The sequence below is a fragment of the Solea solea genome, chromosome 12 (genome assembly GCF_958295425.1).
Source record: "Solea solea chromosome 12, fSolSol10.1, whole genome shotgun sequence".
Classification (NCBI taxonomy): Eukaryota; Metazoa; Chordata; class Actinopteri; order Pleuronectiformes; family Soleidae; genus Solea; species Solea solea.
In genome coordinates this window covers 6,522,539-6,547,747 of record NC_081145.1, presented here as the reverse complement: position 1 = coordinate 6,547,747, position 25,209 = coordinate 6,522,539, and the positions used below count along the sequence as shown (strand labels likewise).

At 39.6% G+C, this 25,209-nt stretch overlaps 2 protein-coding genes across 5 annotated transcripts; one reads left to right on the top strand and one right to left on the bottom strand.

The window, feature by feature from the left end:
- The first annotated feature begins 507 nt into the window (after positions 1-507).
- Positions 508-16,611, top strand: LOC131469437 (uncharacterized). 3 transcript variants are annotated; one of them, XM_058644354.1, is made up of 21 exons: positions 508-687; positions 4,596-4,751; positions 4,882-4,988; positions 5,092-5,200; positions 5,897-5,944; positions 6,471-6,587; positions 6,668-6,729; positions 7,183-7,329; positions 7,402-7,593; positions 7,721-7,820; positions 7,909-8,050; positions 9,396-9,579; positions 10,831-10,930; positions 12,294-12,421; positions 12,511-12,542; positions 13,601-13,713; positions 13,880-14,025; positions 14,635-14,729; positions 14,808-14,886; positions 14,981-15,089; positions 15,938-16,611. In XM_058644354.1, exons 1-21 carry the CDS (start codon positions 612-614, stop codon positions 16,009-16,011), a joined length of 2,316 nt encoding a protein of 771 aa, XP_058500337.1. In that variant the 5' UTR covers positions 508-611; the 3' UTR covers positions 16,012-16,611. The 3 variants fall into 3 exon arrangements, with proteins under 3 accessions (XP_058500337.1, XP_058500338.1, XP_058500339.1); XM_058644355.1 differs by lacking the exon at positions 5,897-5,944 and having other exon boundaries at positions 509-687; XM_058644356.1 differs by lacking the exons at positions 5,897-5,944; positions 6,471-6,587 and having other exon boundaries at positions 509-687.
- A 276-nt stretch (positions 16,612-16,887) lies between these two features.
- On the bottom strand, positions 16,888-24,357 carry LOC131470492 (kelch domain-containing protein 10-like). 2 transcript variants are annotated; one of them, XM_058646353.1, is made up of 11 exons: positions 24,114-24,357; positions 22,923-23,015; positions 22,269-22,490; positions 20,604-20,758; positions 20,371-20,519; positions 20,202-20,286; positions 20,053-20,119; positions 19,912-19,959; positions 19,678-19,817; positions 18,698-18,936; positions 16,888-18,044 (listed from the first exon to the last, which is right to left on the bottom strand). In XM_058646353.1, exons 1-10 carry the CDS (start codon positions 24,193-24,195, stop codon positions 18,727-18,729), a joined length of 1,251 nt encoding a protein of 416 aa, XP_058502336.1. In that variant the 5' UTR covers positions 24,196-24,357; the 3' UTR covers positions 16,888-18,044; positions 18,698-18,726. The 2 variants fall into 2 exon arrangements, with proteins under 2 accessions (XP_058502336.1, XP_058502335.1); XM_058646352.1 differs by having other exon boundaries at positions 16,888-18,936; positions 24,114-24,356.
- Positions 24,358-25,209: the final 852 nt, after the last annotated feature.

Genomic DNA, 25,209 nt, shown 5'->3' with positions numbered 1-25,209 from the left:
CAGCAGGATGTAAGTAAGTGGCTGTCTAGGGCATGGAACGTCATATCCAAGTGGCTAGGAATAGTGTACAGAAACATCTGCACTGAGTTTGGACTTTAGGTCCCAGGTTCAAGACAGAAGATGCCAACAAAGGTGGTTGGGGGGGATTTCCCTAAACCACTGGATTAGGGAATCCACCATCCAACATTCAAGTTGAAAGACAACTCACTCTACCACTGAGCTGCCACCAGTTTCTCTGTCTGGATCTTGAAGTCTCACAGAATCTAAGAGAAAAAAATGATTGTCTATCCACAGTAGCCTATTTGCAATCTATGACCAATACAACTATACAACGACTAAAGGGTTGTGACAGAGTGAGAGGTTGTAGTCTGTTTAAAATCTTTTCCAAATCTTGTCAGAGCCGGTCTGATTTATTAGTGTGGAATACATCAGAACCTAACTGGCGGGTTTTCTCCGTATGGAGCTGAAGAAGAGTGGCCTACATTTCCCACAATCCCAAGCGGTACGATTACCTCCGTTAAGTGCGTCTCGTGCGTCTCTCGTCCTCGGCTCAGACTGACTGAGCTGATTTACTGAGTCAGTGAGACAGTGAGGGTCTCGCAGCGGCGGACATGTCTCTACCGTTCACACAGAACAGCTGCGACACGAGCAGCAGCAGGAGGAGGAAACCTGCGGAACACACACAAGGTGAGGAGCCCACGCTCGTGATTTAAAACCCACACTCGCGTGACAACTTTATTCATGCGATGACGACGGAGTGTTTACCAGCACAGTGACGGCGCTCTCCATTTTAACTCAGTTGTGTCAGCATCTGATATTCTTCACTGTGATATCAGCGAATGAATCAATGAATGACGAGAGTCAAGACGCTCAGCTACTTGTTTGTACCGCTGTCACATACTATAGTGCAGTCACTCTGTGGTCATTACGACGTAGTTCCTGTGTGTATGTGTGTGTTACCTCTTTAGGACTAGTACTTCTGACATAAACACTGACCGTGTTAGGACCAATAGTCTTTATGGAGACCAAAACCTGGTCATAATGAGGCAGAACCTAATTTCTGAGGAACTAGTTAAGTTTAGGGCTAAAATTTTAATTGTTGTTAAGTTTGTGTTAAAATGAATGGAGAAGAACAGCTTTGCAAACTGGTGTGTGTGTGTGCTTGTTTACCGTTTCCTTCTCTGGTATAAACACTGACGTTTTCAGGAACAGTAGTCCTAATGGAGACCAAAGCCTGGTCCTAATGAGGTACAATGTCATTTCTCTTTTTAGAGTTTCTTCTACTACTAAAAACAATCCATTACTAAGTTGCACCTGCAAACAATTATCTATTAAATTAGAGTAACATTAATATTAATCTGACAAACACGCATGAAAATCACTGCCCTTTAGTCACAGATTTAGATATTTAATCAATAGTTTTGTTCTTAATAGTTGTCCTTCAATAGTTGTTCATTTGCATATTTAGATTAGGGACAATGCACAGTTAGAAACATCGACATGTAACTATGCCAGACTATAGCCATTGGCTAATTTGCCCCTCTAGGTATGGGATAAAACAACAAAATACATGCGCACACAAGAAGAAAACAAGACAGAAGTTAACAAAAACAGACTACAAACACTATAGAATGTGTGGTACAAACAAGAAACATTGGCCATGCATTAAAGTTCTTAAGGGACCAAAATGTTAAACTGGTGCTGAAGTGCTTATTTTATTGCATATATATTTTTTAAAGAGATTGAAAAAAAAATTGTGCTTTGCCCTGTTGTATAATGTATCACATTTCACTATTATAAACATACAGACACTGTTGTGGGTAGAGATCCGGTTTGCAGCATCTTTCAAACAATATTACAGGACCAAACGTGTGATGGGTGTGACATGAACATTTAACATGTACAGAGCTTAAAGCTGTAGTCTGTAACTCTTAAGTCAAAAGTAAACAGTAAAACAGTAAAACAATTCGATCAGCTCCATGTGACTCAGAGTGATGCGTTTTAAATCAGGACTGATGAAAGGGAGGTAGCTACAACTGCACTAGTACAGTGACGCGCAGCAAACTTTAGGTTAAGGAAGACAACCAGTTCTCTCAAACAGAGAACAAAATGGATCTAAACATGGAATCTGTTTGATTTATAGTGTCATACAACAAATCCTCACACTGGAGAAGGAGAAAGCAGGGAATGTTTGATATCTTGTGCATTTAAGTGCCGCACATCATGTTTATCACGCCAAACTATCCTAGAGTTTATGAACAGACAACAGTATTCACACATTTATTTATATGGTGTTAAACAAACGTAGTAGTTGATTACTGAATGACTCTGTTGATGCACAATCACGTACGAGTGTGCAGTCGTCACCGCTCCGTTTCATCTTATATACCATGTAAGTGAACACAGAGGCAAAACGAGGAAATGAAACAAGACCAGAGTTAATGCAGTGACCTGATGTAAGAAGGGAAGCACGCTCACTTGTCTCATGATGCCAGTGGTTAGTTAACATTTGTCAAGGCTCTATCTCAGTAGAGACAAACCCTGGTGCAGAATGATTGAATAAATGAGCAACTGTTGCCTTTTTTTTTTTTTTACCCTTTATTTAATTACAGTCATGCCATTGGTTTCTCTGCAGAACAGATGCAGCTTTTGTCAGACTGTCAGACACAGTCATCAGTTCAAAGATAGACAGAAATTCCTCTGAGGTTTGTTGTGGCAAAATCTTAACAATGGTGAGTGTAGAACTAAGGACACAAGAACAGGAACGAACAGCACAGAGCATCAAGGCTGTCTGTGCAGTAGTTCAGGGTAAAGGAGTCACTGTTTGGGTTTTAATCGCACGGAATTGCCCTCTGATTGGTTAAACAGAGGTGAGAGTCTGTTGATACCAGGCATAGAGACAAACAATGGAACCTTGGGGGAAAGTTAAGACACATGTTGTTGTTGCAGGTGTGTTTCAAGACTATATGGAGACATTCTTATAATTAGTTCATACAAATTTATACTGCCTTTTTCTATTGAAATAATAAAGAAATGAGAGTCAAGATATTATTGCAATGAGAATAAGTGTCTGCACTTACGGTGGTCAGAAACACCACAGAGAGGATACTTTTCTTTTCTTTATTTAATCATAATAGGTCACAAGGAAAGATGCATCTCCCCACTTTGGCACATTAAAAAATAAATCACAAGGACTCTATGTTGGTGGGTTAGACAGGATTTTTGTCATAAACGTCATCAAACCACAACCAGGTTTGGTTTTATTGTATAAGATGGATGGATGGATGGATGGATTGACTGTCCTAGTCAGATTTATCCACAACTACTGTGGCACCTCCTTTATCTGCCTGCTTATGTTTATCGCTATTCACGATTATCATGATAACATAAATTCACCACGGTTGACTTATTATTATAACTTAGTGCTTTTTATCAGGATGAGTGATAATATCATATAATTTCCCATCACTAATTTATTACCTGCACTGCAATGCATTTACAGCTAATAAAGCACATGGGACAAAACTGTTTTCCCAGTTAATTGAAAATGATTAATTGATTTAGACTCTTGTGTCATGTGATACCAATAGTGTCACGCTTGTTTCTGCTGCTGAGCATCAAGATGATGAGGGGGGTGTGAGTGGCACTGATCCTTGAATCAGTGTGTGTGATTTGAGGTTTTGGGATTTCAGGCTGTCTGACGTTACAGGTTTGGAAAGGACCAGAGTGCAGACTGAAGACGCAGTGTGTAATGTAACTGACACAGAGTGGCAACAAGTCTGAGCACAATGGGGTTGTTCTCAAGACAAAGACTCATTTGACAACTGCAAAACACAATTAAATTACACTAAATGTATACACATCACAGGTTTATGCACACAACATCTTAATAAAATATATTTATTATCCAGTCTGTACTATACCAAATTAATTAAATAATTACTCCCACTACTCCCCGTATCCATTATGAAGCATGTATGTCTGTCTGTATTACTAAATCATGAAACACTAAATCATGAAAATAAATAAAAGATACCATAAGATGTTACTAATGTAATCCATTTATTTGAATATTCAGTCTGTGATGATTGTAAATGATAAACTGACTGAATCCAAAATAAGCAGAGATCCAGATTGTTTCTGGAAAAAGGAGAAACAAATGTATTTCCAAAAACAAACAAAATCAAGCCAAAGGAAAAAAACAAAACAAAACTATGGCGGCATTAGAGTCATTACCACACAGAGTAGATGTGACACATTGGCGACGGTGGATCCAGAAACTAGTGTTTAAATAGCAGAAGTAAACGAGATGAGTTGCAGGTGAGTGGCTCAGAAGCTCTGCCCCGCCCACCTGGAAAACAGAGAACTTAAAATAAAGGACAGGAACTGACCCCATGACACAGTCTATATTAACTGGACTTATATTTAACATTTTGACCAACTTGTATAATAAGATTATCTTTAACATCATATTTAAACTTCAAACACACAGTCTGTTTTATTTGTTTTTATTTGTCCTTTTATGATGCTGTCCTCCAGGACACACATGTGGCAATAAACATGTGAAAACCTTGTTGTCTTGTGCTTTCTTGCAGATCCTTTGCTGGAGCATGATCTCCAGTCAGACGACAGCCATGAACACGTCCATGACCGAAGTCAACCGGTCATCTCCACAAACAGCTGCTCTCCACCTGCACATTGCTCCACATGTCATGCACTCTGCACAACAAAGTGCATACCTGCACATGCATGTGAGCACGGAGCACCAACTTATTTATACAGTATATATATATATATATATATATATATATATATATATTTTTTTTTTTTTTTCTTCCTGTGTTTATGTATGTTTCTGTGTCTTCTTGTCTGTGGTTTTAGGTTCAGGCCACAGTGCATGTGATGATACGTGGGAAGAGATTCAAAGTAAAAGAACCATCAGAGCAGAGAACGAAGTGGAGGCCAACAAACTGGTCAACAACTACAGGGTAAGAAGACGCCCGGAGCAAGTTTTCCTCCTCTAATGCACAGAGGTTTGAGTTCTGCTACGATGATATACTGATGTTTAACGTGTGTGTTCCTGTGTGTCAGTTTGGTTTCCGGAAATGGAAGAGCCACGTGACCGAGCGTCCGTTTGAAGGCCGGTCAGAGGTCGTGAAAGAGCTCTACTCTGAGCTGAACATCATCAAACCACAACCAGGTTTGGTTTTATTGTGTAAGATGGATGGATGGATGGATTGACTGACCTAGTCAGATTTATCCACAACCACTGTGGCACCTCCTTCATCTGCCTGCTTAATGACAATGTTTCAAACATTTTGTCTCTTGCTATTTTTTATTATTATTTTTTAAAATGGCATTTTTGAAAAGCTCATCAATATTTTGTTCAACACATCTACGGTATGTTTCAGTAGAGTTACTGCAGTTGTTGGGAGGAGATTATTTGAATAGTTATCTTAAATATTTCTGGACATAGTCAGATTTATCAGAGACATAAAAGTGAATTTAAAAGGTGTATGTGTGTACTGATATTAAAACCTTGTCTGCACATCTATTAGAAATCTTTTTTTTATTGGTACATTCTGTTTCTATGTATGTTTAAACTGTCAAATTAACCCGTGATTGTTAGCTCCCTCCCAACAGGTGGAGGCTAATTATTGTAATTGCCAGCACATGTGTCGAGTAGGAGTGGCCCACATTATAAATGAGTGTCACTGTTACAATGTGCCTGATGGCTGAAACATCATCACTTTCAGTAAAAATCTTATGTGTGTGAGTGTGTAAGACCCCTTTTTTTTATTGTAACATAGTTACTGAGTAACTACCTGGTCCTACTGTGCACCTTTTTTTTTCACTTCTGAACATGTTTCTCAATCACTAACTCTTCCTCTTCCAGACCACACAGATCTGCACTCTGTTGTTGATCTCATCCTCATAAAATCAAGTGAGAGCCACATAAGATCTGCCACCACGTCACCAGATCTCAGCAATTCACATGAGATCCACTTTTATTGTCACTGAAAGAGACAATTGTTGTAAAAACAATGAAACTATGTATCCTTTACAATTATCGCCAGCAACAGCAATATACATACAATATGTGGACTGAGGAAAAAAAAGGAAATATATCAGACAAACTCCTTGAGACTCCAAAAAAACATATTTATCTAATGGTGGAGCCCTGACATGGGAAATCAATGAGGAATCCAATTTACATTTATTTGATACACTTTCCTTTTTAAATGAATGTATTTATTTATTTATTTATTTGACTCTCTCTGCTATCTTTGTTTTTGTTCCCTTTTGTTTTTATATGTCCATGTGTATATCAGTACACTGTCAAACAGCTGCTGTTTACATGAGTTAAAAAATAATGAATCTAGTATGTAAATTATATGTAAGATCGTGGAGAATTAATGAGTCTTTCACTCATGGATTTCTCTCTCTTTTTTTCTTCTCCCTGGAATTAGGTCGTCTAATCACATGTGGAAATGTCCTGTATGTGTTTCTCTTTGGTTGGTGGGTCTCACTGGCATATTTCCTGGTGGGATTGCTTATGTTCATCACTGTCACTGGAGTACCATATGGTACGTGAGCTAACATGAGATTACTGTGAGGTTAGTGAACACCAGCGATTCCCCTCATTCGTCTCTTTCTCTATCTTCAGGGAAACTTTGCTGGAAGTTGTCCTGCTACTTCATGTGGCCTTTTGGCAAGACAATCCACGAGGTAATGTTGGGATTGTGATGTTGTGTGTGTTTTTTTCTGCCATTCTCTACCAAGTGAAATTAGGTACTTTCCTCATTGTCCTGCCCTAATCCATCATGAAAGCAGAACCTGTGGTCATGAAAGCAGCAACAGAACAAGGTTACAACACAAGCCCTTGGCAGCAGTTTCTCATGATGATACATGTACGAAAAACAGTGCTGTGACTTCTTGTTCTTGCTTGTGTTCTCCCCATGTGTTTTTCGGGTTCTCCATCCATCCATCCATACATCTTCTACCGTTTTATCAGGGAATGAACTGGACCTTTAAGTGGAGACTTTGCCCATAGGTTCGAATGTGATAGTGAATTTTGCATTGGCTTCAGCCCCCCTCCCCCATCCGTGAACCCAGACAAGTGGTAGAAGATGAATGAATGAATGTGATGAAGCACACATTGCCCTGGTTGTGTGTTTCCAGATTGGAAATACGTTGAGGAGATGCTGTGAACAAGCACCAGACTGTGAATGCAACATAGATAATGTGGATGAAAACTGCCCAGTTCTGCTACCTTCACCCACAGAGGTGATGGAGATCCCAGAACAACGTCCTATCACTCCCATCTGGGTAAGAACACACATGATGACCACCGCTGTACACTGAGTCACTGATATCTGACGCATGTTGTTGTTTTTTTAGCATCGTATCTCCACATACGTGTGGTTGCTGTTGGGATACCCTCCCCTGGTGGTCATCCATTCCCTGGCCTGCTTCTTCTCCTGGATCCTGATCTTCACTATCCCAGTTTCGAAGATGAATGCACGGACCATGACGGTCATTCTCCTCCTGCCTCCTGAGGATGTTTCTGTTTCCTCTTGCTTACGGAGGAAGGCGAGTGAGAGAATGGGCACATATCAGCCAAAGCACACTAACTATACACCAACCCCACACGAATCAGTGTTGGTTTGTTTCTTATGAGCCTGTTTTACGTATTAATTTGTTTTTACTCGACCTGTAGAATCAAAGCTATGAGACCAGAGCACTTCTGTGCTGTTACCATGCTGTGAACTGGTACTACTACAAGTACACTGTTGATGGGATCAACGTGTTTGCTGTCAGTATCCTTTTTTTAATGTGTAGCCTGGAGTTTGTGTGTGTGTGTGTTCCACATGAAGACATGTTCTCTTCTTTGACTCACCCTGCCAGACCTTCTCCCTTTGGTCATAGTTGCCATAGTAATTGGATATATTGACAAAGATAACCAGTACGCCGGCTCTGCAGTCAAGTTCGCCATAGCACTTGGCTCCATGATACCTCTGTCGTATTACATTGGTATGGGCATTGCCAGGTGAGCTGTTTTCATTAACTTTACACACATGTTAAGTCTCCTTAGATAAAATATTTCCCACATGCTAAAGCTCCAGTGTGTAAGAATAATGACATCTAATGGCTGAGACTACAGTTCTAGCACAACTTGGCTCTTCTTGGTTTAGTACCAGAAGCGTCCAGATTTTCCATTACTTTAAAGTACCTCCTCAACATAGACGGGGTTGTCATAGCACGGCTGTGCGAAACTGCCATTACGACACAAACACACACACTAGCGACGGACAAAGCAGTTGTTTTGGGTGTACTGAATCATTACAATCAGTTAATTAAAAAAGATTAGTTCAGTACTTTCTGCATGGCCTGAGTGCAGACTCCATCTGACACAGTCACTGAACTGAAAAACGACTGAACAGTGCTGTCGCTATATACATCAGACTCTTTAAATAAATATTGAGATTTTAGACATTTCCTTACTAAATTTTAGAGATTAAGACATGTCTTCAGGATTTTCTTTTTTTTAAGTGATCTACAGTTGAACATTGTTCTGTTTGATTCTTGTATCAGATGATGTTGTGCTCACGACTCTTCCTGTGACGATACTGTCTGAGCTGTCGGTGCCCGGCAGTCTGTCAACATCACATACTATCACTACTGGAAAAGCAAAAAACCAGAGTAGAGCCGAGTCGTGCTAGCACTGTATAATGTAAAAGCGCCATTTGTAATAAAAAAGGAGAGTCCTCCGCTCATTCCTCCTTTTACCAAGAGCGCCAGGGAACTACGGTGGCCTTCACATACCAGAAAGGATGTTATTCTCCTTCATTTACATAGTAAATGTGTCTGTTTGGGCTGCTGTAGAAACATGGCGGCGTCTGCAAACATATCGCATATCACAGGCTGATTTTAAAGGACCACCACCAATCAATTGTGACGCAAAATAACGGCATGAAATTGCTAAGAATGTGGCCGTGAATTTCAACACCCCCCTCACTATTCTTACATGATGCCATGATGCACATTCATGCTGAAATGCTGACTACTGAATAAAAGGAAAGGAAAAGAAATGACTAGACAGCCAACACTGAAGAAGAGATGAAGTGAACGTTAACACATTACTGCATCAGGACATCAGTGTGAAAGCTCACATTTACAGAAAACAGGTTAAAAACATTTTTAAAAAAGGCCTTGACACTAGTGAAAAACCAAGTACATCTTCTTCAAAAGTGATAATATCCTATTACAGATAGTAATAATACTAGTTGTATTGTATTCAGCCCGTAAACCCTTCTAAATATCACACACTGGACCTTTAGCAGAGTAACTGTCGATTTCATTCAAATGACTGTGGATTGTTTTTGCATTGGCAGCATCTCAGCGCAGAGTAACTTTGCAGTGGGTGCAGTGGTGAACGCTACCTTCGGCTCCATCACAGAGCTGACCTTTTACATCACAGCTCTGCTCAGAAGTCACCAGGAATCTAACAAGTGTCTGCAGGAGGTGGTGAAAGCTGCACTGACTGGCACGCTGCTCGGCTGCATTCTCTTTATTCCTGTGAGTCAATTTCTGTAATTAATGACCTCAAATATGTGCCTCACCCACTGTGAGTGAATATGTTTTTTTGTTTAGACTTGCATATCAGTCCACTTCCTGAAAAGCCGGATTTCAACCTGTAGGTTTAAAATATCATTAAACTAATATTAATGCCCCCAAATCACACACACACTGCTACTACTAATAATATAATACAAAATAATTGTATTTATGTAACCCTTGAAAATGAGTAGCGTATACTCGATGGGACATAACTTGCACTTTACTGTTTGATACTGTTATCCATCCATAGAGATTTTTTTTGTTTTGTTGTTGTTTGTTTACTGGATGTTGTTTTTAGGTGTGTGCATTTGTTTTGTTACCTTTTTATTTATTTTCTCCTGTGCCCATAAGATGAGGCCAGTCTTATTACTTGCACTACTTTATGAAACCTGGGGTACTTTGTACTTTCTTTTTTTTATTATTTATTTATTTGGGAGCTCTTTCACATTTCAGTAATGACATTTATAAGATACACATCACATTTATACATGCATATCAAAATAAATAAAATATTGATTCAAAACTTTGCATTAAGTCTTATCTAAATAATAATAATAATAATCTTTTTTTCTAGAGCTGTCCCTTTCATTTTACCTTCAGTAATAAACTGAATATTTGGACAAAACAATGTCACACATATTCACTCATCTTTGAAGATACACTTCTTATACATACACAGTTTCTGTAAGAGATTACTACTTGTAATGACAATGTCCATCAGATCAAGTCAGGTCTCTGTGTGTTAATGTACCCAACCCCTCTTAACCACATCCTCTTAGATGTGTCTGTTTTCATTTTCATAGAAAATGTTAAACTTTCCATTGTGTAAATCATTTTAAACCAGTCTTCTAATAGCCAATTCTTAGTCAGGGTTTTTTGCCCTGCAATAACTAATATTTTCATTAAGTATTTGTCTCATCCTTGGTTTTAATAATCTGTGTTTCTGTACCTATATAACATCAAATGGATTATTGATCTGAAAAACGTCAATTGTGTTGTAATTTTTGGGCAGTCCCAGAACAAATGGTAATGGTTTCCCACATTTTGCCCTACACAGCCTCCAACAATTCATTACAACACCTTGATATCTTTTCTGAGGCAGGGGTTGTACTTAAAATATTTAATAAGAAAAGGAATATGGAATATGGAAAAAAGAATTTGTTTTATTTGCGAGAAGTTGTGATTTTGAACTCCTTTGTCCGTGTGCAGGGCATCTGCATGATCATCGGTGGGCTGAGACACAGTGAACAAAGATTCAACAGTCGCTCGACAGGAGTGAGCTCCGCTTTGCTTTTCATTTCTGTAGGAGGTGAGTCCCCAAAAATCAACAGACTAAAATCTTGTTGTTGCATTTTTAGAAATTAGGCACAACGCGATGAAGACAGAACAGACGGAAACTAATTTTCATTTCTAGCTGTATGCTTTGATGGAAATAACCTCAGGAAACTAACTTACTCACATCAGATCAGATATCGACCAGTGCAGCATGCTGTCATTTTTCCTTTAAAGACAAAAGAAGCAGCAGCTTCAAACATCTCTACACTATAGCACCACCTACTGGCTGTTTATGTTACAATTTCATCTGTGAGTGGGAATATTCTTACTCCAATCACCTTAAAAAACCATAAAACAACACCATAAACACAATTTTGTTCTCACCATCTTGTTTTATTGGTTATTCAGTTTGTCACTGCATTAATATTAATTGAAGTTTTTTTATGTAAAACATTATTAATAGACAAATCAGGTTTGTGTGTTTTTTAATTCTGTGGGACAGCAGAAGTCACAATGCCTGCTAGAGAAGGTGGCATCTTGAAAAAACTGGCCCAGAGAAATGTTTTGGATGAATACATGGAACACTTTGTTCCTGAGTTCCTGAGCTCATCTGCAATCTGCCTCTTCAATGGCACTGAATGGTCTGAAAATACTTGTGAGGTTTTATGTTGTAAAGTTTTTGTGGCTTTTATGAGAGTTGTATTCATCCAGTTTGACTCTATACTGAAAATGCTCTCATGAAGGCTTTGTAGTAAGCATTTCTGTTTGTGATGTGAGCAGATTAAGAGCTTAAATGCAATGTGGATGTGAGTATTTGTCCTGGCTGCTGAATGGGGAACTGCTATCTATGTGTTATTGAATCATTATAAATTCAATTATTATTGTCCATTAAAGAATTTAAAGAATGAAGTGGTAATATCATATATTGTATATAAAAAATGGACAAACATTACATTTTTTACAGTCTATGGCTTATATGCTATGGATTAAAGGCATGCATGTGCATGTTTACATTTTATAGGACAGCAGGGTCATTTGTGTGAACATATAATCTGAGGAAGTTCAAATTTTGGTTGCAGGAGTATGAATTAATTAGGGAAGAACATATTGATTAATCCCAGCGTTTGTTTGCACGTTTTTAAACGGTGTGTGTCCCACCATTGTTCATAAAATAAATTAAAACTTTAAAGAGTGCAAAAACAGTTCCCTTCATAAATCATGTGCACATAATGTACAACTTTTTAAAACTTCAGAGCAATCACATGCTCACATGTCAAATAAAATAAGATTATGGTCGTGACATACATAGGTCTGTATCTGACTAAAAACAACTTTACTGTATCAACGCTTTACTGTCAATGTCTCAAACTCATGTGTCCCTGCACTGTGTCTGGCAGGTGTCTTTGCCCCCACACTGTTCTCCAAGGCTTATGGGAGCCTGGTGTGCGACGCCTGCACCAACTACACGGCGGGAAACGCCATGAGCAGCGTACAGTTTGTCTGCCACAACTGCCACTATGATCTGGTCAGTGTCGGTAACCAGGAGCTGCTCATTCAAACGCACATGCACTGACTGCACCAGGTTCAATGTGACTTTCTCTTTTCATTCAACAGAACAACGGTACACTGTTCCACAACCATGTTCAGTAAGATACTTACTTACTCACTACAAGTGTGTGAAATGTAACATTTATTGGATAAGTTAAATATTCGCCCTTCTCTTCCAGGTGTGTTATCTTTTGAGTTGTGATGCTAACTGAAGGTGTTTAGTTTGTCCGTTGTGGGCTGCCGTAAAAACATGGTCCAAAATGGCCGCCTCTTTAGAGCTGACAGAGCTCCTGATATTATTGTGGGTGCCGTCCCTAAACACACCAGACTCCTCTGTTAAATATTGAGATTTTAGACATTTCCCTGGTAATTGTTGGAGATTAACCCACGTTTTTTAGGATTTTTAAGTCTTTTTAACTGATCTACAGTTCGGCACTGTTCAGCTTGATTTCTGTGTCCGACGTCTCTTCCTGTGACTAATCAGTGGCCGGCAGTCTGGCGACGTCACGCGTAGTATCGCCTCAGCTCGCTTTGAACCTCGCCAGAGCAGGTACTAAGGTACTATGCTAGTGGAAACGCAACTTAACCGTGCCATGGTGAGGAAATATCACCTTCCATTTCTGCTAAATGAAAACAGTTTCACCTGAATGTGACACACTCGACTAACTCTATTTCCTGTCTTTATTCACGTGACAACACTGTGAAAACAAAGGCTCTAAGAAAACTCCTCGTGTGTTTAAGGATATTTGAATTTGGAGAGTTCACCACAGTGTCCTCATTTGCTTGTCTCTGTCTCTGTTTTCTACACAGTCCCTGTTCACAGCTGCATTAACATCAAACGATACATGTAGAAAATCATTATGTGCTAGAAATGGAAGGATAGGAATTAAATTAAAAGCCAGGTATGTCTTGATATCAACACTCAGGTCAAAACTAAAAAATGATCAGTCTCTGTCTCAGTCTTTGTTAAAAAAAAATTGGGATAGTTGTGGTTTGTCATCTTTAAAAAGATTGAGAAACACTGATCTAATGTACTGTACATTTAGTAAATTTAAACAGCTAAAACCTGTTAAAGGAACCTACTGTATGGTGCTGTGAGTGGAGTGAGTCAGCTGCATATGAGTCGCTGTGTATTCCTCCTCTGTCATGTCGTCAGGCCTCTGGTGTACTCGGTGTGTGTCCTGCTGCCTGTCGCCTACATCATCGGCCTGATATTCACACTGAAGACGCACTCCCACATTTACAACATCCATGTTGGAGGAGGACAGGGTATGAGTCACTGTCATGGTCGCAGTCAATGACGCAGCCACATATACAGTGAATGATGAAGGTTCATGCTGTACCTGTGTGTGTGTGTGTGTGTGTGTGCGTGCGTGCGTGCGTGCGTGCGTGCGTGCGTGCGTGCGTGCGTGCGTGTGTGTGTGTGCGCGCACAGTGAGCGGTCAGCACGGAGCGGTGGTCCACTGGTCACGGTGGAGGTCACTGATCATCCTCATCATGGCCACCGTGCTCACATCGGCCTGCGCTGATCTTGCCACCGAGCACATCCAGCCCATTCTGAACCAGCCCAACATCTCACAGGTGAGGACATGCAGCCACGTCTGAGCGTACACTGTCTGTTTTTAAAGGTCCAGTGTGTAAGAATCAGTGACCTCTAATGGTGAGACTGCAGAGTGCAGTTTTCCACTCACTCCCTCCTCCTCTATGTGTGTCAAGGAACTACAGTGACCTTTTTATACCATAAAGGATGTAAACTCCTCTCTTGATGTGGGTGTTCTCAGTCATCCAGGTTATAGTGTCCTCAGGGGTCGATTAGCTACAGGCTACTGGAAACAAAACCCAGCTGCCCTAAGTTCTGAAGATCTCTCCACTCTGCTCCTCCTTGTTTGTCAGTTTACACTCATAGTAATGCTGCTTTTCCATTAGCTATACTACCTAGTACCTGGCAATGTTATGTTACATTAAATAACTGCACATTATAAAGTGGCCTTTTATTGTGACCAGTCTAAGGTTCAAAGTGTATAAATACAGACCATTTACATATAAAAGGCATAATCTTAGTCTTTTTTTTATTTTAAAGCAATCATACACTTCTATAAACATATGTTTGTGTTTGTTTAGTCACTTTCTGCCAAGAATCCCTGTTAAATGTTACACACTGCTAACATTTATCTGTCTCTTTTTCTCTAGTACTTCATTGGGGTGACAGTTCTTGCTATGGTTCCTGAGATCCCTGAGATTGTGAATGGGATCCAGTTTGCTCTCCAAAACAACATCAGTCTAAGGTGAATTATGCATAATTAAAACTTAAAAAAAACTGAAACGTTCCCACCTGGATCTAACCAGTGTGTGTCTTGTTTCAGTTTGGAGGTGGGGAGCTGCATTGCTGTGCAGGTCTGCATGCTGCAGATTCCAATACTGGTCTTATTTAATGCTTTCTATGTAAGACGCCCTTCTCTTGATTTTCTGTTTATTATAAATAAATTTCTATGAATGTTATTCTCTGAGATAAAACACCATCTCTGCTGCTACACAGGATGTGGGGTTTGTGCTGTTATTCAGTGACCTGCACCTGTGGGCCAGTATCTTCAGTGTCATCGTCGTCAACTACATCTTCATGGACGGGAAATCGGATTATTTTCAGGGTGAGATTAAGCTTGTTTTTTTTGTTTTTTTTACAGAGATGTCATTTTATAAACCAAGTTGCTGCCGATCTGTCAGCTTTACATTTATCTCTAAAGCAGAGTTTCAAAATGACTTAACCTCAAAACTTCCGAGGTCATTGCATGTGTCTGCGCATTAGCAAGAATCCAGCACAACATTTAAGTCACCACATAACACTTTAGTTGAACTATTACCAATAAATAATCATCATAAATAAACACGGTTTCCATATTGATCACAATCATTGTGGTTACCGTTTTTTTTGTCATAACTGAGATGCCTGAGATGTTTTGTTTAAATATTACTACATAATATATCATAAGGATTCAAAGGCTTTATTGTCACTATGCAAAAATAACACGTGATCTCTGCAATTTCGTTCTTCTGTGTTTGCATAATGAGCTTCCTAATGTCCATATAAAAGGCTTAATCTAAGCAAAACATTCTTAAAACATACTTATGGTGATTATATCCAGTTTCTACCAATAAAACATCTAACTGTTACTCTGGACCTTTTAAGAATCCCTGCAGTTTGACCACGTGAAAATCAGGAAACTTATATTAATGTCTTCTATATTGTTAGCATAATCGTGTTCTTGGTCACGCTTCATAACTCAAATTATAAAGTATGGATTGAGAGGATGTTTTCTGGAGATGTAGGATTATGTTTTACTTAGTGATGATGATACAGATTTAGGATTGTTCTTATTTAAGTGTGTGTGTGTGTGTGTGACCTTCTCTACGGCTGCTCATTTTCTCACGGAGTGCTGTCTGTTTATCTAGTACAGTGGTAAACGTGTAATCTCCTCTCTTGTTTCATGTTTCTCAGGTACAGCCCTGGTGGTTGTCTACCTCATCCTTCTGGCTCTGTATTACTTTGCTCCATACCCTGCTGGCTGCTGAGGGAGGATCATTCATTTTTAAACCTGAAGCAAACACATTATCAAAACCACTCCCTGTCAGTTGAATTTACTCTCACAAGATTTTACCTGAATGACAATGTGACATTTTTATTCTCAGGTGGGTACTTCCTTCTTTGTTTTTTTTTTGTTTTTTTAATCACACCTACATATAACATATTACTCCTAACACTATGAAGTTTTTCAGCTGACATTCATGTTTGTTCTGTCGTCCTAAGGGTTAAACTGTGCAGTTTGTTTGTTTGTCTTTACAATGCAATGGATATTGATATTTTTGCACATAGTATTTTGATAAAATTACTGTTGTGATATATTTGTATACTTTTTTTTTTTTAACCATGTGTAAATTAAATGTAAAATGGTTTGTGTGCGGGAATGACTGAAATGAGTCAAAGTTGCATGGCTGGCTGTGCACAGCAAGAACGAGAACTGTAAGGACGTTTTAAGTTTCTAACAGTTTCCCATGTTCTGCCATAGCTGTATGTTCCTCTGTTCCAGCTCTGGTTCCTAACTGTGTGTTAACCTTTTAACACCTTTTTTTTGCTTATTTTCACGATAAAAAGGGTCAGAAAATGTCCTGTGAGTAAGTGCTTTTGTCCATTTTTTCCAGAATAATTTTCAATATCTGGTAGTTAAATTTGAACAGTTTAAAACATATTTTAAGTAACATTGTGAGTAAGTGACTTGAAACTTCTCTGCTTTCAGAAACTGTTTTCTGAAATAGCACAAGCGGTCACGTAATTACGGTAATGCAAAGTGCGCTTGTGCAACCGCGTCGTCAGCGATACACTCAGTTCTCAAAGGGTTAATGGCAGAATGTTTCAAACTTCCATTACAATAATAATAATACCTGAGAATATATTATTAAAAAAGAACAACTGTCTGTGTTTTATTGTTTGAACAGACAGAAATACAAAACACAATGAACATTACACATACAGTATTTGCCTCGGAGGAGACTCTCACCATTTTACAGAGGGCTTTGTGTGAAGTGACATGCAAACCATGCTGACATGCAGGAGGTCATTTCACTTTCAACATCAAAAACGATGCAAACATATACATCATCGACCTTTTAAGCAGTGCAATACATTTACCAAGTATGAGTGAGTGGAGAGAGGGGAATAAGGCTGTCGTTTCTGAATGGGGAAAATGCACTTTGTGATACAGGTTTTTAAAAAAGTGGGGGAACTAAGAGTTTAGCTTAATATTGTACCAAGACAGTGAGAGTTAAAGTCAAAGAAAATAAGGCTGAGATGTTCTCAAACAAATCTTCCAGGGTTTGCCTTAATGCGACTGCACAGAAATGAAATGACTGCTAAGGCTTTAACTTAAGTGTCTGATCACAGTAGTTTATATCCTGAGTGAGCATATTTACCTCTCTTATTGTTTGTTTTGTTTTTCTTTACTTTACCACAAATCTCGAGCACAATAATACACAGAGGAAACAGAAGACGGCATAATAAAGATAATAGTAACTGAGTTGTAACAGTATAAAAAAAGTTTAAATTGAGAAGTAAAAGGACAAAGAAACGGGTGAAATAAATACAGCTACAGGGTCTGCTACAATTCATAGGTTTGTAATAACAACAAAAAACAAAACAGCAGCACGGTGATGGAAATAAATAAGTAAACGCAACTTAAACTTTGTGGGTTTAAGGTGATCAAAATCATGTTAAATGGCAGTGGAGTCTCCTGTGGAGAGCACCAGGTAAATCACATGGGGTAGGGAAAAGAGAGACATGAAGACGCACTTAAAAAGTCTTAAAAATGAATTATAAAACACAATTTTGGAACTTCAGAAGGCACTGAATGAACAAATAATAATCACTGTGGATCTTCATATCTCAATTACTAAGCTTAACATTTTCACAGTGATGCAACGTCACAGATGTTTTTGTCCGATCACAAGCTTTGATTGCAAGTAGCTAGAGCAACATTTTTCAGTCTGTGCAGCAGCAGCAGCAGCAGCGTTACGATCACAGCTCGCGGCGTCCCTAATGCTCACGTGTCACTCTGGGGGGAAAAAAAATGGAATGTAAGGTGTCGCTGTGATGCATCGTCAGCAGTGCAGTGTGCCACTTTTCAGAATATCTCCTTGGATTCTGACTGAGCAGGAAGTGAAGTGTCATCACACATTCTCCCTCTTTTTCAAAGACACAAGAGACCTCGAAATCTCACCTAGTGTAGCAGCAGCGGATGAGCCGCAGCGTGAAACAAGCAAATCTCAGCCTCTGGATTCAAGTTTGAGTAGAAACTAGCAGAAGCATCATTCGTTCAGCTTTTTTCACAACATGTTCTTTGGAAAATGTGACTGTCACTGCTCATGCTCCACAAGTGGCTGTGACAAGTGTGGCCAAGACTGAAGAGCACAAGACAAATTCTGAGCAGAACACGAGAGACTTCTTAGTAACGAGGAAGTGGGAAGCAGCCTAACAGTGATTCTGGTTTCCACAGTGATGTGTGATTCCTCACAGAGACATGCAAACTCACAGAGAGAGAACATTACACTTTGCACTTCTGCTTTAAAAAAAAAAAAAAAAAACACATTTCAATAAGACTAAAATTAAAAAGGCATTCAAAGATTTCTCATCACCATCTGACATCAGTTTGTTTCAGGAGTGTTTTTTTGTCTTTGCCTTGGTATCAGTGAATTTAGAGTCACATACCACTTCCTTTCAGAGTCTCTGCGCTTCCTCTATTTGAGTCGCTGAACGAGTGAGTGGGTCAGTCCTAGGCTCAGCAGCTGGAGGGTGGACAGCTGCGCTAAATGAGGGAAAGACTTGAGCAGTTTCTCCCAGGTGAGTTCAATCAGGCTGGGAACCACCAACCACACTTTGTACAGAGAGCCGGTCCTTCTGTTCCCGGACATGTTGACGACACCGCCGTGGACGTACATGCAGCCGGCCTGAGGGAGAGGAACAGGACGAGAGATCAGAGCTGCAACATTCAGTCCTTTAATCGACAGGTCACACATTATAAAATTAATTACTTTGACTTGGATAAGATCAGATAAGATACACTAAACTTTTACTGTCTCCTTAAGCAGAAATTTTGTAGAAAACCACCAAAGGTTCACTTCATATCATTTACGCCTGCTCAGGTCCACGATATCTTAAGAAACTGCATCAACATCCATAGAAACAAATGTATATGTTTAGCTTGTGGGGAGACAGAAGCTGCTGGTTTGTGTGACAGGTACATCCAAATAAGTATTTCAATCACAAAATAACATGTGAACTTCCCGATGAAGGCAACAGACAATTAAAAATTAAAAAGGAAAAACAGCGAACGAATCAGGTGAGTCTTTTGTCAAAGAGGCTGCGCCACAGACACAGCAAAGTCAATGTTGACAATTGTTGAAAAACAAACCTGACCTAACAAAGCACATACACACATCCACACCCACACACATATAGAAAAGGAAAAACTACTTTACTTAGCTTTGACTATTGTTAAATTGTTTTGATCCACTGGGCTCTTAGAGAAATATGGGTGGACATTTTTCCAAAAAACTGGTCATAAATGAATGATAATCACTTGTTTGCAGACCTGCAGCAATTTAAACTGCAGTGCAGATTTATTTTCCCACTTGGTGAAGCAAAAAGAAACCTGCTGAGGTTGCATGTCAGAAAGAGATTTGGCTCACTGGAGTGACTGCAGCACAGTGGAAGTACGCTGGTTCTGGCATGATGGCGGGAAGCTTAGTCCACTGAAACGTCAGCAGGTTGATCTTCCACAGGTCCGACAGGATCTGCTCTCCGTTATAACCCCCACATATAAAAACCTCTGGGAGGAAAAAACAGAGTGAGAAATGTGTTAACAACAACGCAGGCATGTGCATGTGTGTGTGTGTGTGTGTGTGTGAGAGAATCCTTCGTACCGTGTTTGACCTGCACACAGCTGTGACAGCGACGCGCAGCAGGATATCCTACCATTAAAATGACAAGTGAAATAATGACGACGTGTTCTTCTTAAAATTCTTCATTCACAATGATTATTACGTTAAATGCAGACCACAAACCTATTTTTTCATGAGCTTTCGTGTTTATTTCCTCCCAGTTATTCGTCTCCAAGTTATACGCGTGAATCTGATTTAAAAAAAACGACCAACATTAAATAGATGACATTAACAATTAACTTTAAATTTCTGTTTGTATTCATTCCTCTTACTTTATCCATGGGATACGACGTCCAGGATGTTCCACCTCCCAAAATGTATATTCTCTGTCTGTCATGAGCCAGCTCATGTCTGTACCTGTAACATTAGGCATTCACAATCATTTTAGTGAATACTGACGAAGAGTGTAGCTGTTAAAATTGTCTGCTCTGCCTGACTGACCTCTCCTGAGGTAGATCTGAGGGTGTGTTGTTGGGTTTGAGGTGTGTCCACTCTCTGGTGGTCAGGTCCAGCCTGTGAAGGTCAGTGCTGTAAAGGTAGCCCGTTGTTCCTCCAAACACATAGAGGTAGCCATTTATGATGACCATTGCCTGCAAAATGGAAAACACTCAGAGATATTTGTCGGCTGCAAACAAAAGTTTCCACCCAGCTGTGAAGAGTCAAACACTCGTTACCTGCCCATAGATCTTGTTGGGCTTCTTCCCTCTGCAGTTGAGCAGGTTCCATCGCTTGTACTGAACATTGCAAACGTGGACGTCGTTGCCATTGTTTTCACCAAATGGAATCCCAGTGCCACCAAACACCAGCAGGTTGTTGCCATGTAAAACAGCTGAAAGCGACAAACAGTCGACATGACTTGTCAAACCAACTGAAGCCGACTCATTGCAGCAAACTCTCGCGAGAGCGACCATATCTACAAGAGTGACAGTTTAAAAAGGGTAAACAAACAGCTGCCGTTGTTTTGATATTCCTGCTACTTCCTGTTGTTGTCGTCGTCTTCTGACGCTATTCCCTGTCACTCACTTACTCTTTCATTGACTGTTGGTCGGTAATCAGTACACACTACTACCCGAGTCGGCTAAAATTCAAACATGTTTGATTGACAGCGACTGAGGTCGGGTTGGGTCTGTCACCCACACACACACCAATAGATTTGGCTTACACCAACATTCTTGTCCACTAAAAGCATTACAAATCATATATGTTTGTTTTGAAGAGGCAACAACTCACTTTCGTGTCTCTAGTGATTCCTGTTTAGTGGCAGAAACAAGAGGCCACAGTTGTGTTGTGTTATAACAATCCTTCCTTTGTTAAAACACAGTAATGGGATGAACACTGTTCTCTTGTATGTATGTAAAAAATGCAGATCATTTGTCCCATTTTTTGACCAAGCCACCATCTATATAAATGCAGAGTGCAAACACCATTCAAACTATGCAAATGTGCATCAAGCAATTAAAAATATCGACTAAAGAACGGCACAGAAAACATGCTACTAGCCTGTGTTTAAAAATGAGGTTTCAAATCATGTGAACTTCAGCAAAATTCTCTGCTCTGAGATGCTGGGGGCGTGTCCACTGCAGAAGCCAAACACACACAATTTGGTGTGTCAACAAGAAATTATTTTCAAAAACCCACCAAAAAACATTCTGAACAGAAAACCAGAGACAAACTGTTACCTCAACAATTCTTCACACCGCAGTTGTTCTTCTTGTTCTTACGTTCACATGTTTGCAGCCATTATTTTCTAATATAATGTGTGAAGAGGAGAAACTGCATTTGCTTTACTCAGACTTTAAGTATCACTCATTACAACAAAGTGTGACAATCTACATTTCACACTGAGTTATTGTCTCAGTGTGCCGGCAACCCGGCATTTACCTCCAACCACAAGAGGACGGCTCTAAATATAAGTGTAACAATACATTGAGGACACATTTGCATTGGCAAACAAAGCAGGAGGGAAACGAGAGGAAATAAGAAGTGGTCACTTGAGAACGCATCTTAACATTCTAATGTGCCAGTGAACTGACGTTCTTAGAACTGTTAAGTGTGATAAGATCAACTGATGTCAGTGATGAGGACTTGTGAAGAAATCACTTGACTGCAGAGGGCTGACTGGTGACCTTAGTTGAATTAGTTCAATCATTGCTTGAGGGAGTCCTGAAGAGTTTGCTTGAAAATGAAGTTTCTGTTTACACACTTAACTTCTACAGTCTGTGATTGAGGGCTGACAAAGATGTTAAATGCATTTTGTTCTTCAAAACATGAAAAAAACTGTTTTTTTTATTTATTTATTTATTTATTTACCTTTTCTTTTATCTGTGTGAAGTGCTTACCTGACATAGAAGCCAACTCTGTAGGCATGTAACCCTCTGTGCGGACTTGTTGCCATGTGGCTGTGGCAAAGTGAAATCTCCAAAGCTCCCTAAACAGAGGGTAGTCTTCATTCTCCGACCCGCCTGCCTCGTCAAAGTCTGGATTGTAGCCTCCAAACACGTACAAATTGGTGCTGTCCGCAACACAGCGGTGTCCGCTGCGGGCAGGAGGTACACAGTGTCCTGTAGGAGGATTACATTACATTTACATTACATTACATGGAATTTAGCAGACGCTTTTATCCAAAGCGACGTACAATGGAATCAAGTACAATCAGCCAGGGGTGGAGTCGAACTTGCAACCTGACCATGATGTCTTTCGCACACCGGTCTTAACCACTGAGCCACTCCACCCCGGAATAATGTAAACTTTTATTTTTTTGTCATTGGTTGTCTTTTGAGTCTGAAATATGATATTATGTTTGTGCTGCTGCCCGTCTTAACCATATCCTTGTTCTGGTTAAAAGAAGGTTAAATAACATAGATTAGAATGAAACTGGAGCAACAGATAACCCAAATATTAGACAACATGGTGTCAAACATGGTGTCAATCATTCTGTCCACATTTTCTTTGCTAAAAAACTAGGCTTCATATCTTATGTGAGGGGTCTTTACCTTCTCGCAGAAACCTGTTTGGGATACGCAGGTTAGGACAGGAGGGGGAGAAGATGCGTCGAGCCTGAAGCCATCGAGCTCGCTTCTTAGAGCCTGAGATAAATCAGTGACACAGACAGAAATGTGTACAGTGAGTGGTCTGCCTGTATCGCACCAAAGAGAAACAGTAATACAGTTTAAAAAAAAATAAATTGGGATGAACGATATTGGAGATATATATATATATATATATATATATAATATATAGGGAGTGCTTGGGCCGATAACAGATACGATATATACGTTTTGACTCTTCTATAGAGAAATTAAAACAATATTTTGCCTATTCATCCCACAGCAGATGTAGATATACATTTTCTTCATTGAGCAAAATAAATAGCAGCCTGCTCAGCCTACTGTTGTAGTCATTATCGGCAGATGTTGGTGTGTTTGCAGATATCCAATAATCCCTTTTAAAGCCAATATTTGCCAATATTGTGCCAATAATATCGTGCATCCCTATTTAAAAAACAAATAAGAGACCTGAAAAACAAGAAAGATTATTGCTGGACTTAATTAGATAAGTAGACTGTTTCACAGTCTTATTATAGGAATAACTGAGCTGGATCTACAGATCTAGTGTTTATGCCTTGGCACAAACTGGATTAATAAAACCTCCATAATCCTTTAAAGCATTTAGTGTTTTTTGAATAGTTTCAAACGTAATGCCAAATTAAACAGAGAAAATAGTCATTTCAGTGTTGAGTGTTTGTGAAGCGTTTAAGGCTGTTTAACACATGAAACACAGAGATTCTGACATTAGATTAGACACATTAAACAGTGAGGTACTGCTACTGTTCTTTGTGCTCTGTTGTCAGCATCTCCCTCACATAGCTCACCCTCTTCAGCACACTTCAGTCACATGTTAATCACCATGTAAAGTAATAACAATAACAAAAGCAGCGAGGCTGCCTCGTAATGCCTTTATTCAGTCACCATTTGCTGCTGGCTTCCGCAGCAGCTTTAGCTAACTCTGGCCTGTGAGCAGTGGCGATGCTACACCACAGCTAGCTTCACTAAATCACACATAAATCTGATTCCTTCTCCACAGACGAGCAGAGAGCCGGCAGTGAATAGCGGTTCGCTTAAAACCTTCACTACTGTTTGTTTAGTTGACAGCTTGAGGCAGAGCACAAGCTGCTGTTTACAAACCCGAGTCTCGGATGGACGGCCTCCACGACAGTTTCTCAAACTTGTTGAGCTGACTGAAGGTCCCGCTGTGCTGCGCCGACATCTTAACGGGAGTGAAACACACGGACAGGGAGAGAGAGCGGAGGCTCAAAACAGAAAAACAACCCGCTTCACTGTGACCCACAGCCTGAAGCAGCAGAGCAGAACAACACAAACGCGTCGTTTCCACCTGCTTCTGCCTCTACCGCTACATATGACGTCACACACAGCTGCTCCCAGGTGGCCAATCAGAGGAGAGACACGCGTGCTGCGTTCAAGAGTAATGTTTGTATATTTTACAGCAGTTTACACACGCTACCTACGGGCTAGGATTAGGGCCATATGTAAAAAAAAAAAAAAAAACAACTGACTTCTGAGACTAAAGTCAGAATTCTGGGGGAAAAAGTCAGAACGTTTTGTTGCAAATATGCATACACGTACACAAATGTATACGATATCAAAGGAAGTACTACAAGGAAATGGCAGAATGGCAAAATATTCAAACAATATGCAAACAAAATGTACAGAACACATAGATAAAGTTCATACTCGACTTACGTGAAATAAATAGTCTGCTTCCTCTCAATTACTGTCTATTTGTCAAGTAAATGTGTAACATATGATAGAAAAACACTTGGAGCATTTACTTAATTTCTATATTTTCTAAGAATTTAATCTTAATATTTCCTTTTAAACTGTTTTCAACTTGGACATTGCTTTATTTCCACTTCAAATATGTTCCATAGCCCCACTCACATATATGAAAAACTAATTTTAATTGTTAAGATTGTTAAGATTTTAAGTTAAGATTGTGATCCCCATCTCAACTGCTGAACAGTTTCTGTATATTTTTGAGTAAAAGATTATTTCTGGCTTTGAACATTATTTGTGCTCGTTGCTCCTGACAGCGTGTAACTGGGTATGAAAGATGCTGTGATATAAAATACACTGTATGAAAGTGTGAGTGAATGGGGGAATCGCAAAACTGTGGTGTAAAGCAGCTTTGAGTGGTCATCAAGACTAGAAAAGTGCTATATAAACACAGACCATTTACCAAGTCAACCTTTAGCCCAGATCT